The following is a 20,518-nucleotide window of genomic DNA, read 5'->3' as shown; positions in this document are numbered from 1 at the left end:
GGGCGCTAGTCTTTGACCAGAGGGCTGCCGTGTGAGCGGACTGCTGGGCACGATGGACCACTGGTCTGACCCAGCAGTAGCAATTCTTATGTTCTTATGAAAGTAAAAAAACAGAGTGGCAAACTAATTGCTTACATATAAAACTTTGAACAACTGCAATTGTATTTCAACATTGTGCTCAGAGATTTTTCTTGTGTCAGACCAAAACGCCGGGGCAAGCCTGAAAGTTAGATGGCTGAAATGGCACTCTCAATCATTGCACACTATTTTATGCCAATAAATTATTTAAAGTTTAAAAGCACTTGTCTGTAGACTTTCACGAGTTGAAATGCTTACATCTTTGCTGCTCTGGCAGAAAAAGCTCTGAGCAAAGTATTGAAATGCCATTGCAGTTGTTCAAAGTTTTATATGTAAGCGATTAGTTTGCCACCCTGGTTTTCTGTTTTCAGTTGGCCTTTCTTACTTTTGACAGATGAATATTACCTTAACGTATGCAAGTTTGGGTTTTTTTTTTTTGGTTTTTTATTTCTTTATTCATTTTAAAGCCATAAGTAAGTGCACAATATAATACAATCATATAACGCTATAAAAACACTTAAATACATTTACAATTATAATTCCCCCCCCCCTAATTATTTCCATAAACTACACTCAAATTGAGTAATTGAAAAATACATTCCAACCCGCCCTCCCACCCACCCTGGACGTGTATGACCAAAGGGCATAATCACCAATCACTCTTTGCAAAATATTGTCAATGGCTCCCTAATCTTCAGAAACTTTTTATAATATCCCTGATGTATGGCCATATTATGTTTCATTTTAAAAACATGACAGAGAGAAAAAAAATGTATGCAGGTTTTTTTGAGTTTTAGATTATTTGAATCTTAGATTATTGCTCTTTCTCATCATTCATGAAAATAGCTTTACTTGATATGTCCCTCTCTTCACAAAGGAAGCCATCCATTCTGTGAAATTTCTAGTCCAAGAACTTCACTCTATCTCCTTGCTACAGGCTTGGAATCGGTACCAGAACAATATAGTGGAGATGTTCTAGTGTATTCCTTGAGATCCAAATGCCAGAGAACATCAACAGTTTGTACATTTCAGGAAGATTTATCTTCCTCTAAGATTCATTCTAAACCTGCCTTAAATTCCATAATAGCTCATGGTGCATTCTGCCAGAGAGCACAAATGGTGGGTGAGTTTGTTCAAGAAAGCTGAACTGCGCTGAAGCAGAGTGAAGTAACCCTTGAGGATTAGCGCTTGCATGCCTGTAATGATCATAATTATCCGGGCACTACTAATAAAACACATTCTTCTCTGGAGCTCCAGTATTCCTAAGATGTGCGGGTACCCTTAAGTGACTCTAAAATTTACTTCTGAGCATAGCTGGGAGAGGGGCATAATGCCGGCAATTCCAAAACTGGGCACCCCCTTTTAGGTGCCCCAATACAGTAAGGTGACAGACAATTCTAAAATGGTATCTGGGCACACCTAACATTTAGGAGCCCACAGTTAAACCAGCCAAAAACTTGGTGTAGCTATGAGGTGCCTAAACGAGGCAAGGGTCTGCATAACTTAGAGTACAGTATCCTGTACAATGCATGCATATAGAAACATAGAAATATGATAGCAGATAAAGGCCAAAAGGCCTATCTCGTCTGCCCATCCACAGCATCCACTATTTCCTCCTCTCCATAAGAGATCCCATGTGCCTGTCCCAAACTTTCCTGAATTCAGACACAATTTTTGTCTCCAACACTTCTACCGGGTGACTGTTCCACACATCTACCACCCTTTATAGTATTTCCTCAGATTACTCCTGAGACTACCATAGTAACATAGTAACATAGTAGATGACGGCAGATAAAGACCCGAATGGTCCATCCAGTCTGCCCAACCTGATTCAATTTAAATTTTTTTTTTTTTCTTCTTAGCTATTTCTGGGCGAGAATCCAAAGCTTTTCCCGGTACTGTGCTTGGGTTCCAACTGCCGAAATCTCTGTTAAGACTTACTCCAGCCCATCTACACCCTCCCAGCCATTGAAGCCCTCCCCTGCCCATCCTCCTCCAAACGGCCATGCACAGACACAGACCGTACAAGTCTGCCCAGTAACCACCTCTTAACTTAATCCTATGAACTCTCCTTCCAGAGTTTTCCTTCATTTGATAAAGACTCATCTCCTGTACATTAAAGACACAGATATATTTAAACATCTCTATCATATCCCCTCTATCCTGTCTTTCTTCCAGCTTATACATAGTAACATAATAATATCTAGTTTATCTTGTAACTACATGCATTATAATTTCATGATTGAATTGTCATTTTATTTTAATTATTTTTTCTGGGCCACAAACCTGAGAAGTTCACCTGGTACTCTCCTTAGGTTCCAACTATAGGAGTTGCCATTAAAGCTTATTCCAGCCTATCCAAACCATTTCCTTTGCAGGAGTCAGACTAGAGAATGACACGGTGACAAAATTAATCACCGTTCCCGTCCCAGCGGATAACTGCGGGAAATAAACCCATGTCATTTTCTAGTGTCTATTTCATCCTCTGTCCTTCTACACCAGCATTCTTCAAAGCAAAGCTTGTGGGTCAGTGGTTGTGGCCATTCATCCTCTGATTCTTCCCTCTTTCCTTAAAGAATGACATGAAGATGGTTTCCCGCGGTTATCCGCGGGGATGGGAACGGTGATGAATTTTGTCACCGTGTCATTTCAAACCATGAAAGTTTGCCCATTTTTATTATAGTTAGAGATACTCTGTTTTCATCCCACACTTTTTTTTTTAAATTCCATCACCATTTTCCTCTCCACCACCTCCCTCAGGAGAGCATTCCAGGCATCTACTACCCTTTCCGTGAAAAATAATTTTCTAACATTAATCCTAAGTCTACCACCCTTCAACCTCAAATGATGTCCTCTAGTTTTACACTTTCCTTTCTCTGGAAAAGATTTGGTCCTATATTAATACCTTTCAAATATTTAAATGTCTATATCATATCACCCCCCCTCCCCTCACTCTTCTCCAGGGTATACATGTTGAAGTCTTCTAGGCTCTTCTCGTATTTCTTTGGCGCAGACCCCCTACCATTTTCATTTTTGTCCTCTGGACTGCTTCAAGTCTTCTTATATCTTTGGCCAGATGCAGCCTCCAAACCTGAACACAATACTCAAAGGGCTCCTTTTACAAAGCTGCGCTAGTATTGTTAGCGCGTGCTGAAGATTAGCATGTGCTAACTCCTGCGCTACACAGAAAATGCTAATGCCAGCTCTATGGAGGCGTTAGCGTATAATGCGAGCGCTAATACCACTAGTGCAGCTTAATAAAAGGAGCCCTAAGGGCGGCCCCACCAACGACCTGTAGAAGGGCATCAACACCTCCTTTCTTCCTCTGGGGAGGGGCCTAAGTCTCTGATTGGCTCAGATGCATAAGGTCCCTCCCTGGTGCATCCCAGAATGCACCAGGGAAGGGAAGGCCCAGCATTTTGAAGAGGAGGGCCAGCTGGCCGGAGGGAGTAGGCATCTCTCTGGCCAGCCATCTGAAAATAAGGTAAGGGGAAGAGGGTAGGGTCATCTGAGGCACGGGGAGGGTTTGCGTGGTAGCAAGAGAGTATGGGCAACTTTCTCGCTGCTGAGGGGTGTTCGTGGGTATTGGTTGGTGGCAGGAGACATTGGGCATCTCTCCCGCAACAGGGTGGTGTGTGTCAGTTGGGCAAGACAGATTGTGCATCTATCCTACTGCCGAGGGGAGTTGGGGGGTGTTGGTTAGCGGCGGGAAACACTGGACATCTCTCCCGCTGCTGGGAATTGTGTCGGTTGGGCAGGAGAGATTGAGCATCTCTCCCACTGCAGGGCGGGGTGTGTCGATTGGGCGGGAGACATAGGGCATCTCTCCCACTGCCAGGGGTGTGTAGGTTGGCAGCGGGATAGATTGAGCATTTCTCCCGCTGTTGTAGTTTTGTTTTGGGTTTTGTTTTTTGTTTATTCTGAGCATGTGCCCATCACTATAACCAGAAATGGGCACATGCTAATTTAGCGAGTCTTAAGTACTCTCTGCCAACCTCATTTGCATGAGCATTTTTGGGAGAATGACTCGCTCTTTTAAAATCATTACTATAACGGCTAGACTATTCTTCTACCTTTACCTTGGGGTCTCCACGCCACTGTTGATGCTGCTTTGCCACTCTCCTAGTTCCCTAGGATCATCCTACATTGTTGGTGCTGATATTCTCCTAGTCTGGTGCCTTGGAGTCTTAGGGCTTTCTGCCAATGTTGGTGCTTCTATGCACCTCTCCCAGAGCCTTGAGTTCTACCTGCCAGCGTTAGTGTTGCTTTGACCCTCTTTATATTAATTGGCGGTCTTTATTACATTGTTTGTGTCACTTTGACCCTTTCATTGTGGCCTGGTGTTTTCATGTCACTGTTAATATCCTTTATCCCTCTTTTGGTGCCCATGAGTTCTTTGGGCCTTGCTTGATGCCTGAGAGTGCTGCAGCAAGTTTTAATCACATTTGATTAAAAGTGGATAGAAAACCATACTGTGAGAGTTCAAAACTGCTGGCCCTAATGGATCCAAATAATCTGAAAAAATTAGACTTCAATAAAGAGCCAAACTGGTGATTAAACTGAGAGGGATCAAACCAAATATTTCTCAAATGCATAATTTTTAACAGCCATCTTGGCTAGAAAAACTCAAGTCTTTGAAATGTCTGAGTCAATATTTTTAAATATTTCAATTAACATAAGTACTTTGGATTGCATTAAAAAAAAATAATATAGTACATAGGAAATAGTATGCATTGGACCAAAGGACCAATATCCCAAAACGCTTAACTGGGTAGAAACTTTCCGCATAAGTGCCACTCACTGGGGGTCATATCTAAATTTTCAGTAACATTATGTGGATAACGCCACAGAAAATCTTTCTTTGGCCAGCCTGGGAGTATCTGGGCGGTGCTGGGAAAGTCCAGAGTAGACTGAGGCAGAGTTGGAAGTTATCTGGGTATTGCCAAAGTTAGCTCAGATATCTGGATAACTTCTGATGCCCAGTCTATACCTGGAAATTCAATTCTGTGCTGCATATTCAAGTATACATTTAAATGCTACACTCAGCATTTAAATCCAATGCAGAACATGGTGTGTAAATACTGAGGGAGAGGAGGTTTAAAATATGACTACTTTTGTTTAAATCATACGTGAATATACAAGCTATAGAACTAGGGTTACCAGATGTCCAGACAGCTTTTCAAAACCCAGCACTTTGTCTGGGTTTTGAAAAGCCTCCTCAAATCACAGTGGGGGGTGGGGCTAGGACGGGACTGGGAGTGGGGGTGGGATTAGGGTATTACAGGGCAAGGATGGGCAGAACTGGGCAGGTGCTCAAGGCAAAGAAGAGGAGGCCGATCTTCGGGCACCGGCACCAACGCACAGGACATGCCGGTGCTGGTGCCGAGGCCGAGGTGGAAGTAAGAAGCCTGTTCGGGTGGGTCTGGAGGGTGCTGGATCACGGTGGGGGGGGGGTGATGAATTGCGGGGGGGAGGGTGCCGGATCGCGGGGGGCGCCGCTCGCAAATCGAGGCATGCTCGGTTTCCGAGGCGCCGATTTTGCAAATGTTTTGCTCGTCTTGCAAAACATTCGCAAACCGGTGCACTCATAAACTGAGGTACCACTGTATATATATATGACATAGTTTAGATCGAAATGTTCCGTGCAGGTCTTCCGGTCGTCATATATAAACTCTGCTGCTGGTTAGTATCAAGTGTTCCCAATCCAATTGTGCTCAAAAAAAACAATCTTCCAACAATATTAAAGTCCAATGAAAAAAAAGTTGTAACAGAACTAATCTTGTGTAAGTGAAATCCTCTGCTTCCTCAACTCCGATCATGTTTCACAGCTCTTGGTTCATCAGGAGGAAGAATGAAATGACTTCGGGACTCCAGCTGGGTAGGATACCAGATCACATGCTATCCATTTCCATCATGCACTCTAATAAGCATTTCCTGAATACAGATTCAGTAAATGGTGCTCAGAATTGGACGATGAAAACAAATGGTGCTAAATGCGATTCTATAAAGGGCACCCAGCCTTTATAGAATCATGCTTAGTGCCGATTCCCATGCCTAACTTTAGGTACTAGACTTATACCTGGTGAAATCTAAGTTAAGAGGGGAAATGCTGTTTCAAACGGTACTTAAATAAAATTTCAAGGTGCCGGAATTGTATCTCCAGAGGTGCCTACGGATGCCTATTACCACTGTAGGCATGGCTAACACTGGAATTGGCGTTAGGTACCGGTAGGCGCCTCCAGAGGTGTGATTCACACATCAAAGGTATGTGCTAGAAAAGTAGGCCTTGAAAACTCTGGCCTACATTACTGGTGCCTACCTTTGCACAGTTCTCTAAACGGCGTCATCATGTGATTTACATGAGATTGGCGTCCGCTTTTAAGGCAACTGCCAACAATGGTGCCGTTGAAAGAATCCGAGCCTCAATCATTAAAAGCTTAAAATGAGGACCACAAGGTTATAAGACTGTAAAATCACAGAGAGGCCCTCTTACTAAGCTGCAGTAATCACTAATGCATGCTTACCGCAGATTAAAATCCACACGCTGGTCATAGCGCAAGCCTCTGTTTAGCACAGCTTAATAAAAGAGTCCATAGTTTCTTATGGTATGCAAGCCAGCAATATTGAGGATATTCAACTGGTTCATGTTGTCCCATCACTAGCTTCTACTAGATAATTTTCTCCTTCTGATTCAGCTTCTCATACCATAGGATTCATAGTCTTTGGACTATATTATCTATCTTCTTGATACAGGATTGAATAAAACTACACATCTACATCATCAGGGACTTCTAGTACATTCCTTAGGAATGAAAAGATGCCAAACACATGCAACTCTAGCAACAGGGTCTAAATTTCAAGATGGTGTGTCAGCTGTTGAAGCTCACTTCAAACCTGCCTCTAGGGCCCAGGCTAGATCCTGCCAGAGAGCACAATTATTAGGTGAGTCCATTCGATACTGACTGCTCTGTGCTAATAGAGATTGCTCGTGAAATCTGACTACATTGTTCACGATTACTTAAAAATGTGTCTTAGTCATCAAGAGAATGGTAGAGACACCGTTGTTCAAGGTGTCTCATTTTCGAGGAAATCTAGACAAATCCAAATTGTCATTCTAAAATAATAATGTTAGTTGGGAAGATGACAAGAAAATGTTTTGGGGATGCATTGACATACTAAAATGTTTCATTATAGAGGGGTTGATAATAAAGGCTGATATGAAGGACCTGTTATTATTTGTATAATATGTGTTTTATGTTTTTTATAAAACTGCCTAGTTATAGGCGGTTAAGAAATCTTTTAAATAAATTGAATTAACTAGCCAGAAATGGCTCCTTGCTGGTTAAATCACTTGTTTAGGGCTAAGTGGTTATATTCAGTGGCACCTAAGAATAGTATAGAATACAGCTGTCCGTTTAATATTTGGACTGAAGAAAAATGATCATGTTAGTCCCTACTATAGACTACTGCACTGGTTACCAATGGAGGCACAAATAATGTTTAAGTTTTCTTGCATTTGTTTTAAATCGGTTTGGAGAATAGCCCCTACCTTTCTCTTACCTCATTGCGTGCTATACATTCCTACTAGGATAACCAGAAATTGTAACTTATTTGCCTACCCAAGGATCATTGGTTGTAAATACAGGTCCTTTTTGGATAGAACATTCATATTTCAAGCAAGTAAAAAGCAATCATGGTTAGACAATTACATCAATGGAGCCAGGTTGACTTATGGTGCTTTTCGGAAAGAAATTAAGACTGCATTGTTCGACAGATTCATTTCCTAAACAGAAGTTTTACTAAATTTAATAATTTTATACTGACTATTCTTGAGAAATATGTTCTACTTTTACTATTTGTATTTTGTAAATCGATTGTCCAGTTCTCTTCAGTGTAAACCACCTAGAAGTTGTATGATTGTGGTGGTATAGAAGAATAAAATTATGTTATGTTATGTAATGGATAGTTTTTATCAGCTCCATATCTCTGGAAATTCAGTGCCAAAGACTAGACATGACTCAGCACTGAATTTCTGGGGATAATGTCAGTTGCGGTCAGCAAAATGCTGATTGCCACTGGCTTGGACCCATTGTATTTATCTGTCTGTTACATGAATTAGAAATCAAATAACAAGATGGGATCAAAATTAAGAGTTTGATTTTGATTTAGAATGGAAGGCGTGCAAAATAATACATGCATTTAGTAGCCATAACTTGCATATGTGTGGATGTGTGGACCAATTGCTGTGGGCTAGCTGAAATTAGCTCAGTGAACTCAACTATGTAATCCATTTTATTAAATAAATACCGGTACTTCAAAATCTGTAAATTCCTCTTGAGCCTCCTGTGTTCACCAAGTCATCATTTTAAATCTTTCTACTACCATATTAGATAGAAAACAAACAGGACAAATACAAACAGCATTCTTACTCCAAAGGAACAGAATCTCAAAAACTTGAAACAAGTTAAAATCATTTACGTCTATTGATATGTCACATGTTCTCTGACAAAAGCTGATGGAAGATGGTAAAGGATGACGCTACCATTCTGTCAAGTTTCACGTGCGAGGATTTCTGTCTATTTCCTCGCTACAGGCTTGAACAATGCATAGGATCTAATGCATTCCCTAGAATCTGAAGAACAGCATATGTTAGCAGCTCTGGCAAAGCCTGTGTTTCAAGAAGGTGCCTCCCTTCTGGGAGATCATTTGAAACCAGCCTCAAATTCCATGCCAAATCCTGCTATTTTCTGCCAGAGAGAGCAATCTCTGGGTGAGTCTCTTGGAGCTGTCTGATTCATAGCACCTTGGCAAATTTTTGGGTGCAAGACAAGAATCAAACTGTAAGCTTCAAACATCAAAGGCTTTATTGTATATCTTCTTGTTTGTATGATACACATGATTCTGAGGTCTGATTTTTGCTTAACTTCTCAAAGGAGAAGAAAGATGATAAGTTACATTTATTAAAATGCTATTATGTGAAACAGTTTTGAGTTATAAATCTGAATGTCATATTCAGCAAAAAGGCTAGCTATACCTCAGATCAGAATAAGCACATGACTTACAGATAGCAAACCTTTGCTTTAATCATTCATCTTTCTCAATGCCTTGAAAATTCACTTGTAAAAAACACAAAAGTTATCTAAATATATTGCTTATTTGACAAACTAAAACAATTAGTTACAGTCTCAAGAGAAAAAGGACATCTCAAACAAAATCCATGCACAACCCTGTTTTGGCTCTGTAGTGTGCATCAAAGAGTAACTGAGCATTTTTGAATACTGGAAGTGTTAGATAGATAATCGCATTGCAACATTTTGTTATGTTTTATATCAATTTACAACTATTAAGGCTGATATGTGGTTATTTTATTTTAGTTAGAGAGTCTGTGAATTTATACATAGGAACAACTAGGATCACTAACAAAGATGTTCTTCATTATATAAACCCAGAGTTGTCCCTGGAAGGCAAGATTACCAGACAGAAATTGACCTATTTTAGACATGTGATGTGGGCAAATTTACTAGAAAAGGAGGTGCTACTCAGAATGGACAGTGATAAAAGGAAAGAGGGGAGACTAAAGGCCTGTTGGCTAGATACCATCAAGAATGACACGGGAATGAATATCAAGCAATTGAAAGAAGCCGGGGAAAAAAGGGAAACATAGTGAGGACTGGCCTAGAGTGCCCAAGGATCAGACACGACTGAATGGATAGTAGTATACTGTATGTATAACAGGGGTGTCACGATACAAACACATCTCCCCTGTACTAAAAGAACTGGCTTCCAATTTCATATCATATAGATTATAAAATTTTGATGATTATTCATCATGTGATATATGAGGATGCACCATGGTATCAGGTTCAGATATTACAGAGATATACACTAGATCGTGTTTTACGGTCCCAGGGCACAATGAAGTTGGAAACAGTGGCAGCGAGTGATGTGCATGACATGAAAACCTGGACATCTGCTGTTTCGACAGCAGGACCACGGATGTGGACTTCATTGGCTGCAGTTTGATGAATGTATGGTGATAAGATGAATTTTAAGCAGGTGTTATAAGACGCACCTTTTCATTCAGTCGTTTTATTAATTATATTAAATTTTAGAAATTTGGTGAACCTATGTGGAAACGGATATTGATCATGTAAAGTCTGTTTAATTGATGCACAGGTGTTTTCTATGATGTATGTTTTTTTTGGTGTGCTACATTTGAATTTGTATGTTTTATTGTAATCCGCTTTGATTTAATGCAGAATAAATAAATATATATTTATTTAAATGTCTATTCTGCATTAAATCAAAGCGGATTACAATAAAACATACAAATTCAAATGTAGCACACCAAAAAAAACATACATCATAGAAAACACCTGTGCATCAATATAACCCTTACCCGCGCATGTGCAGTTGACATGGCATGATCCCTGCTGCCGTGATTTCTGCTTCCGTGCCATGTTCCATTTGCAGCATGCAGTGGCTTGTGTCGCATGCGGTGGTGAGAGCAACGGCAGGAGGGTGTCCTTCGAGGTGCTGCGAGGCATCCGGCTGCTACTGCTGCACAGGGAAGTGGAGGGGGAGAAGGAAAAGGAGCTGCTTTGGGGGGAGGGGTGTGCTGGTGGGCAGGCAGCAATCTTGGCTTGCTTGGGGGACCAGAGAGAGCTAGGCAGGGGGCCAGGGAAAGAGACAGACAGAAATAAAGACAGACAGACAAGGAGCCAGGGAGAGACACAGACAGAATGACAGACAAGGGGCCAGAGAGACAGACAGACAGTGGCCAAGGAGCGAGAAAGAAAGGAAGACAAGGGGCCAGGGAGAGACACAGACAGAAAGAATGACAAACAGACAGGAACCAGAGAGACAAGCAGACAGACAGACAGCCAGTGGCCAAGGAGCGAGAAAGAAAGAAAGACAGACAGACAGACATGGGGCGAGGGAGAGAGACAGACATAAAGAATTACAGACAGACAGGGGGTCAGAGAGACAGGCAGAAAGACAGACAGACAGCGGCCAAAGAGAGAGAAAGAGTGATAAAGAAAAAAAGACAGATAGCGGCCAAGGAGAGAAAGAGACAGAAAGAAAGAAAGACAGACAGACAGCAGCTAAGGAGACATTAATGTAATGAGCTTAAAGATATATTTATATATATACTGTATTATATATATATATATATATGTATGTATATATTCATTCAATTTTCTATACCATTCTCCCAAGATACCTCAAAAAGGTTTACATTAATTTATTCAGATAATCAAGCATTTTCCCCTGTCTGTCCCGGTGAGCTCACAATCTATCTAATGTACCTGGGGCGACAGGGGGGGGACTTGACCAGGATCACAAAGAGCAGCGAGGGGTTCAACCCACAGCTTCAAGGTGCAGTGCGTTTTCAGTTATGTTGTGTTTCTGAATACTAATAAGTAATGAGCTAATATGGATACATTTTCATATTATTCCCTCATTAGCACTATATTTTGCATTATAATTCTTAGAAGCTAAGGGTCCTTTTTATTAAAGTGCATTAAATCCTTACCCCCAAATTCTGCATATAGCACTAAAGGTTGTGCATGCATATTGGTGCATACAGCCAATCTGTGCGTGTAATTTAATTATATGACAAGACCAATTAACACCTCACAATTGGAAACTAATTAGCACTAATTAGAAATTAAGCACACAGCTTGGTAGGTGAATTCTTTAAAATGGTGCTCTTCAGTTCTAGTGTGTGAATTTCAAAAGAGGGCATGTCCAGGGGAGGAGCATGGGTGGATTGCTGGCATTCCTAAAAGTTAAGTGTACTGTTATAAAGCCTGCCTGATCTACACACTAGAGCAGTGGTCTCAAACTCAAATCCTTTGCAGGGCCACATTTTGGATTTGTAGGCACTTGGAGGGCCGCAGAAAAAATAGTCAACGTCATTAAATAAATGACAATTTTGCATGAGGTAAAACTCTTTATAGTTTATAAATCTTTCCTTTTGGCAAGGTCTTAATAATAATATTGTAATTTATATCTAAAGAGACATATGATCAAGAAACTGTTTTATTTTACTTTTGTAATTATGATAAACATACTGACGGACTCACAATAGTACCTGGCGGGCCACATGTGGTCCCCGGGCCACGAGTTTGAGACCACTGCACTAGAGAGTGATCATCTCCATGTCATTCTTTAAGGAGAAAGGGAAGAATCAGAGTATGAATGTGCCTGACCCTCAAGCCTTGCATTGAAGAATGCTGGTGTAGAAGAACTGAGGTTGAGATAGACACTAAAGAATGACACTGGATGGTTTCCTGCGGTTATCCGCGGAGACAGGAACGATAATGAATTTTCTCACCGTGTCATTCTCTACTACACACAACTTAAGTGCAGGTATTTAGGCCTGGTTTTTCTTGGCCTAAATGGGTAAGCCTAAATGTTAGTGACACATACTTTTGCTAAGCACAATTCTTTATATGGCATATGCCTTTTGTAGGATCCTACTAAGCGCCAGTCTGATCAGCACCAAATATTTAGGCTCCATCAGCCTGATTCTGTAAATCACGATTAAAACATAGGCACCAAGGAACGTGATACCTAGTACATGTCAATCTTCTGTTAGGCACCGTTTATAGAATCATGCCTAGCGGCATCTAAAATGTATTTAGGTACCAGGAGGTACCCTAATCTTAGATGCACCATAGTTATGCTAGGGTTTTCCTTGGCTTAATTACCAATGCCTAAGTCCAAAAAAGGCACCTGCTGAGTTAGGCACATACCATTCTATTAATTTTAATTTAAACCAATTATGAGGTACCAATTGCTTGTTATCAGTTACAATAAAGCTTTTTAAATAATTAAGTTAGGTTAGATGCACTGATCTAGGATCCTAACTTTAGGAATCTTTTATAGAATCTGTCCCTCTAGGCCCTTAAGGCTAGATTCAGTAAATGGCTCTGAAAAATAGGCACTGAGAAAAAATTTACACTCACACTATTCTATAATGAGTGCTCCAGGTCAGTGGTGTACCAAGGGGGGTGGGGCGGTCTTCCCCAGGTGCAGACCATGCGGGGGTGCTCCCGGGGTCGGCGTTATGGTCTAGGAGCTTCACTGCTTGCCGGCGTCAGTCTTTCCTTTTTGTCGGGTCCTGCCTTCGCGGAAGCAGGAAGTAGGCGGGACCAGCAGAGCAGCAAGTTAAGGCTGCCGACAAAAAGAGAACTCACATACCTCCAGGCCTGCCTTTTAAAACAGCGATGGTGGTTTGGAGTCAGGAGTCTGAAAAGACTTCTTGTGACCCGGCTGCCAGGGCCTTCCCTCTGCCACATCACTGATGACGTGGCAAAGAGAAGCCCTAGTAGAGCAGGCTGCAAACAGCCCATTTGGTGCTGCTTCTAACAGTCAGCCACCGCCACTGTTGTTGCTGCTGTTGGAAGCCCAAAGAAATTCCAAATCTCACGGTGGGGGGGGGGGGGTGTGTGGATCCAGAGGTGCTGCACAGGAGGATGGGAGAGAGGGATGGAAAACTGCTACACAGGGGGATTGGAGGAAAAGATAGAAAGCTGCTGCACATGGGGGAGAGAGGAAGAATTGTTGGATATGGGCTGGAGAAGAGGAAGGGAGATGCAACAAAAAGGTAGAAAAAGGTAAGACGGAGAAATCCTGCATATGGTGCTTTTGTGTGCTCGTCTTGTGTGGAGGATTTTTTTGTCTTCTGTTTTTGACCATCTTTTGAGAGTGGCCCACCTGCCCATGCCTCTCCCATGGCAATGCCCCCTTTTGAGTTGTGCTTTATGGGATTTAATCACCCTTGCTTATAGAATAGTGCACAGCCAGATGCATGCATGACCCCTAATTGGAAATTGATTTTGGAATGTGAGAGAAGATGGGATGTTGAAGCTATGTAAAGATTGTGCCTTGATGCAAACTGTGGCGAAACATACATATTGGCAGTTATTAGAATATATTCAACAATACAACAGCTTGTGTCAGAAGCACACAGATAAGTGTTTGATTTTTGTTAAAAGTTGAATATCAAGCTACTGAGTTAAAGTGCAAAAAAAAAAAGAAATTTAATAATTGCTGGGACCGATGAGGAAACTAGTGGTAAAAATTGGTATATGTGAAATTAAGCCCTATGCATGGAACACTTCTGAGGGTCCTTCGGTCATAATTAATCTCTTTGAAATAGAGCTTTGGGATGTTTTTGGTTAAACAATTTTATATATTGGTTTGATTTTTTTATTCAGATTTTGATGTGGTAAACCAACTAAAAGACTCATTAACCGAGTTTAATTTATTTAGGCCCTCTTTTATTAAGGCACAATAGAAGTTTCTACCGTGACCAAGGGCACTAAATGTTCCGACGCTCATAGGAATTCTGTTAGTACTCCGGTCCACGGTAGAAACCTCTACCATGCCTTAGTAAAAGGGAGGGGGTTTAATTATTAATTGATAGCATCCAATTATTGATGTTCATTGGATCATTAGTCAATTAGGTTGTGTGCCCATTTCTGGATCATGCCCAAATTTGGGCACAGATATGTGGGCATCCTTTATAGAATCTGGGAGATATAGGGCAATTCTATAAATTGGCACCTAATGGTAGGTGCCAATAGTTTGCATGTGAATGGCACCGCTAATTGGCAAGTAGGTGCGATAGGTGCTATTCAATATTATACGCACCAAAATTAATTAGCACATAAGTGTGAGGGGGCATTGTCACAGTAGAGTATGGATGGGTGATGGGGATGTCTCTGAGATACTCAAAGAACTTACAGAATACTATAAGTTATGTGCACTTCAAAGTGCAATTAGGCACCAACAGTCAGTGGCTTAATGAGGGTAAGAGGCACCCGGGGGCAGTGGCACCCCCCCACTCCCTCCCTCCCCATGCCCTCCCCATCATGCCCTCCCAAACACACACACATGCCCTCCCTTCTGACCCCCATACCTCTTTATGTATTTGCCAGCACGAGCAGCTTCCACGGCCTACTGATCATGCTGGCTTTCTCTCTGACGTCACTTCCTGGTCCCCGACCCGGAAGTGACTTCAGAGGGAGCCAGACCGGCACAAACAACAGGCTAAAGTAGTTGCTTGTGTTAGCAAATATTTTAAAGAGGTAGGGGCAGGGAAGGGAGGGTGCCAGCATGGTATGGGGGCAGAGAGGTGCCAGCTCCCCCACCAAGATGGTCAGGGCGGTCCACTTCCCTATACCCTCTTACTATGCCACTGCCAACAGTTACAACTGCTGTTGATGATGCAACTGCTGGTATCTAACTTTAAGTGCTCCTCTGCTGACTTACATTAGTATTCAGAATCTTGATGTCAAGACGCCATTACAGAATTAATGCTAAGCACATGCATTGAGGGGCCTATATCTTCGTGCCAACTTATAGAATTGCCATCATACTTTTAATCGTGCCGAGGGCAATTTACGTGCATAAACACTATTTACTGATTTAAATATTTTTCGATAATGGCCTGTCCTTGTCATCCATCATATAACATTCATAAACTCACCAACTACAGCTGTTAAGAGTGTTTGCTTTTCAGGATAATAAGGGCCGATTGTATCTGATTAACTTCTCTTTCTTATTTTTTAAATATCTTCTAGTCCTGAAACCGCCAATTCAATATATGAAGAAGCCCAACTATTACCCAAGTACCAACCTGCCAACCTTTAACAAAAAGTCTGAAGAAAGCACAGCAAAATATAAGCCACTTGATCAGAGGGGCAGGATGAATAAGATTCAACACATCTCCCTGCACTGGAAGAAGTTTGAGTGAGGCCCAAAATTTGGCGCCTACTGATCTTTCTTAGCTAACGCAGGAACGGCTGCTTACAGGCTGTAGGACTTTTGATGTTAAACATCAGTAGAAATGATGATCCCAAGATTCAAGTCTACACCATATTTTAAAACCAGATCAATCAATGGAAGCACCTGCTTTTGTTCCAGGAATGTTACTATTGCTGATCATCTTATTTATGTATCACTGCAATCATCTTATTGATATTCATTTAGGAGAGTTTATAAAATTCTGTACAGCTTTACTAGAATGCAATTTCTTTATATTACAGGTTAAAATTCACCTATGTAGAAATATTAGACTTGCTTAATATGGTAAGCACCACAGAATGAGCTTTATGCCAAGGGATATGGGGGTCTAGAAAAAGTCTATTTTACTACCGTGTCATGGGGCTTCCAGGTTTGGAAGAACAAGAACTCTAAGAGTAAGAGGAAGTATTTTTGCAAGAAAACTAGAAAAGTCTATGGTCAGGCCCTTGGTTAACATACATAAAAAACTGGCATGTTTCATGCAGAGCCAGTGAAAGGGTATTGGGCACCTTAAGTGAATCTTCAGCTTGTGCCTCCCCCTCCCCTTCTCAATTAACTTGCAGGCTCCTAATCTAATCATGCTTTTAAATGTAAACTTTGTTGCAGATGCAAACGTCATTTATCCAGATAAATTGGCTATTTGAAAATTGTCCATCCTTCTTACTGATCTGAGTTAGTATAGCTGTCAGGTTCTATTGTTTTACCTGGACTGTAGTTGCTATAGGTGACTGCCTAGTGTCTCTAATGGTTGGAACGGCCTTGGTTCCATGGCCAACTACAGTACAAAAATCCAAAGTGCGCAGGGATTAGGACAGTCTGGATATTTGGATTTTCTGGATTCTCAGGCGGTACTTTAAAAATTCACCCCATCTCTGCCTCTCTTTCCCCCATCCAATGTCTCTGTTTCTCGGTCTCTTTCTCTCTCTCTCTTTGTGGTTTCCTTCCCCCAGCTAACATCTCTCTCTTTCTCTCTCCTTCTCACTTACCCTCTTTTTTGCAGCTGTCCTCAGTTCCTAAACGGCAGTAAAGATGCTGATGTGGCACCATATTCCTGCACATGTGGCTGCTAGGTTTTCAGTCCCATCCCTTATGATGTAGGCTTCCTGCATCAGAGAGAGTGGGACCAGGAGATCTAGGTGTAACATACACAGGAACATGGTCCCGTGTCAGCGTCTTTATAACTGTGTTTAGGAAGCCGAAGACAGCCACAAAAAAGAGGGCAAGTGGAATGGAGGGAGGGAGACAGAGAAAGAGAGACCCTGGATAGAGGAAAGAAGCCTGAGAAAGAGAGAGATGAGCCTGCATCTAAAAGAAAAGGATTGAGTTGTAAAGTCCATATTCTTGGGTGGTCCAGATAATACAATTTTAAACAGTCCAGATTCTCAGTTGGTTTGGATTTCTAGCATCCAAATTTTTTGGATTTGCACTGTATGTCTTATAAAGTTCCAGATGTCAATAATATAGTGTGGTAGAATAAATTTTTGAGCCTTTCATGCAACTTCTTTCAGGTTTAATGACACAGGAAAAATTCTTAGTGGTCACTGTGGGCTAGTTTATGATCTGAGTATTGATTGCAAAAAATATGTTTATGTTTAATAAAATCTTGATATACTATCTGGACTGTCGAGCAGATTAAAGTGGTGTACTTACTAAAAATTACCATACAAAAAGTCAGAAAAGGAACTACAATATAATAAAGGGAAAAACTCATATACATACCTTATAGAAAGGCAAAGAGTTGCAGACTAGCTTTCCAGCACTCATCATCCTGCCTGGATACCATAAGAAAATTTGAAAACATGTTTTTAGTAAAACCCTGCATTTTGTAGAAAATAGTTTACTACAAATAGGAGGTGGAAGCTCATTTTGTAATCTTGGGGCTAATAAAAAAAGCAGTGTGTCAAGTGGATTCAAAATGAGTAATTTTAGAACTAGGAAGGTCTAAAGAAGATCTGGGAAGCTAAAGATCTTAGGTGTTGTGACGAGATATATGCTATTGTCAATGATGATAAATAGGATAGATGACCTGAATAATAAACTTTGCGTGCAAAACAAAGAACTTTGTAAAGAAATATGAAACAACACTAGTAGCCAATGTAAATAAATAACAGTGAAACATGATCAAATCAGAAGTAACCTGACTGCCGAATTTTGAAATGTTTGAAGTCTTTTTAACTAATGGGAGGGTAAGCTGGCATACACAGTATTGCAATAGTCTAATCTTGAAAAGACAAAATCATGAATTGTAGAGAGGGGAAAAAAAACTACAGAGATGCCTTAATTGATGTAGGGAAGCATAACCCTTTTTGGGAGTATTTATACTTATGCGGAGAGTATATCGGACAATCTTATTTGCTGATGGTGCTTGATGAAGAAATAAATGAATGAAATGATCTTGGTTCCTTTGTTAACTACAATAGCCTGTATAAAGCATCAAGCTAAATCTTCCCGCAACAATCAATATATAGAAGTATGCATTATCACTGCTAGTTTTATTATGCAGTAAAGCAAGTTGTGGCAAGTTGTGGCCCTACCTGCAAGTTATTTCTAGTTTATAAACTTGGATTAGGCTATCCTTGTTGCAGCAAAAGTATAGTTATGATTTAAGTGTGGAGGACCTAATCTATTACAAATTTGCATGACTCATGTTTGAATGTGCAGCTACTGTATATGCATTATTTCTAGAAAATATACATATAGTTGTGGGTTTCATTTATATCACTGTGTCCTTTATAGACACTGTGTCCTTTATAGAAAGCCATATCTTCATTTTGCAAAGATGTTAGCACAGAGTTGTAACTTTACCTGGAGGTAATTTTAAGAAAGGTTAGGCACCATTTGCACCTGAAAAAAGCTGATTTACACATGTAAATAGCCATAATTGTGTAAGTGATCATTTTAGAAAAACATGCTACCTAAAACATACATTTGTAGCACCCACAGATTTGAAGGGACCATGTTCTGAGCACAGTGTGGGTAGACCTTATATACATGTAATATTTTGTGTTTTTTGTATTGTCTAGTCTATTTTGGGTCCCGGGTTCAGGTCTCAGAGGCAGTGAGAAGTAAATTAACAAGACAGGTGGTATAGAAAAAGTATATTATAGAGGAATAGGTTTTTACAAATATAGAGCATATATTGGATTTAGAACTGATTCTGTGTGTATAAGGAAAATGTGGTTGTCCTTCTGAAAATGGCTGAGGAAGGGTGTATACCTGTGTGGGGGTGTATGAGAGAGCAGAGCAGAAACAGCCTGTATCCTGCCTGAATGAATGGTGGGTGTGGGTGTCTGAATGGCAAGTGTATATATATGTGTGAAGAGCAAAACGGAAGAGAGAGGAGCAAGAAGTATATATGCATTTCCAAGTTTGCAACATAAATATCTGTGTACTTCAAAAAATGTTCCCTTTCAGCATTTGAGCCTGCTTTAAGTCGCTCAAAACTGTCAGCTAACTGCTTGTTTGGGCCTGCATCTGAAAAAATGATGGGGGAGAAGAGCAATGGGAGCATGAAACTTTTTGAGTCTTTTGTAAAATATACTGCATATGGTGAAGGTCCCAATTTGGAGCTCTGTTTTCTTGCTTACTCAACCTATACAAAATTGGACTTCATGTCATTAACTTATTCATAATAGTTATTTCAGCAATAGCTATACATTTATAACAAAAGCATTATGGTTAAAACAGTGATGCATTAAATAATGCCATTTATCATATTTTCCAAGCAAACTAAATAGAGTAATAGCAAATCACAACGGAAAATTCCAGCAGTTCTTATCATTAGTATATGCTAATTTCTAAATATATATATACTATATATGCATTTCTTGCATACTATCAAATTATATATCTAGACCATTCAGTATATAACAGAACAGCTAATGCTACTAATGTATTTATCATGGTTATTTTATATGCATCCAGTCAGCATAAAAATGATGGTTTGTAATGCAGAGATGTACGAAAATGGCTCAGTAGTGGTGGCTGAGGTTAGGAATTGGATGTGGTTGTTGACAATGCACCTTAGGAAAAATTCCATGCTGAGTTGGGATAGGCTACGTGTGCCTTATAGGACAGTGGTTTCCTAGCCCTGCCATAGCAGCCAGATCTTGGAGTTTGTCAGCTGAGCTTGCAACATGCTGCAGTTCTAACTACTAATGAATAGTCCAAGAAGATTCTTTATTTGTATTATAAACTTTGGAGACCACCATGGAGAAAGTTGATTTAGTGGTTATGTTCACATCTTCATTATTATACGAGAGGTCCTAGGATGTTCTAAGCGAACAGGTTGAAGTTTGCATAACAGCCTCTATTGAGGTTGGGCGATTTCATTATCGATATTGTGAACTGAGGACCCTCGTTAACACTTATATTTAGTTTAGTTTAATAGGATTGTAGTGAAAACTTTCACATTTATATATTTGATGTAGTTTCCAAAGTTTGATGTAGTTTCCAAAGTTCCATATACAAATAAAGAATATTCTTGGGCTATTCCTTAGTATATCCCTCCATGTATTTGGGGTTTTTTGCTTTAAAACCACAGTTCGAAGTAAAGCATCCATACTAGAAAAAGCAAGATGTTGGCTCATAAATGCTCATAGATTAAGCAGAATATATGACC

The 20,518-nt window shown here is 40.5% G+C and overlaps 1 protein-coding gene across 3 annotated transcripts in view; it reads left to right on the top strand.

Annotated features, from left to right (window-relative positions):
• PDE1C (phosphodiesterase 1C) overlaps positions 1-16,994 on the top strand; it is a 758,662-nt gene extending 741,668 nt beyond the window's left edge. For 2 of the 3 annotated variants that reach the window (XM_033930573.1, XM_033930572.1), the window contains exon 19: positions 15,675-16,993. In XM_033930573.1, coding sequence (XP_033786464.1) covers positions 15,675-15,847 — 173 coding nt within the window. In that variant the 3' untranslated portion in view covers positions 15,848-16,993. Of the gene's footprint in view, positions 1-15,674 lie in introns of all 3 variants that reach the window. The other variant, XM_033930571.1, reaches the window with a different exon arrangement.
• The last annotated feature ends 3,524 nt before the right edge of the window (positions 16,995-20,518 follow it).

Source organism: Geotrypetes seraphini, chromosome 2 (genome assembly GCF_902459505.1).
Source record: "Geotrypetes seraphini chromosome 2, aGeoSer1.1, whole genome shotgun sequence".
In the NCBI taxonomy this organism is placed as follows: Eukaryota; Metazoa; Chordata; class Amphibia; order Gymnophiona; family Dermophiidae; genus Geotrypetes; species Geotrypetes seraphini.
The sequence above is the reverse complement of the archived record's forward strand: the minus strand, read 5'-3'. Positions and strand labels throughout refer to the sequence as shown.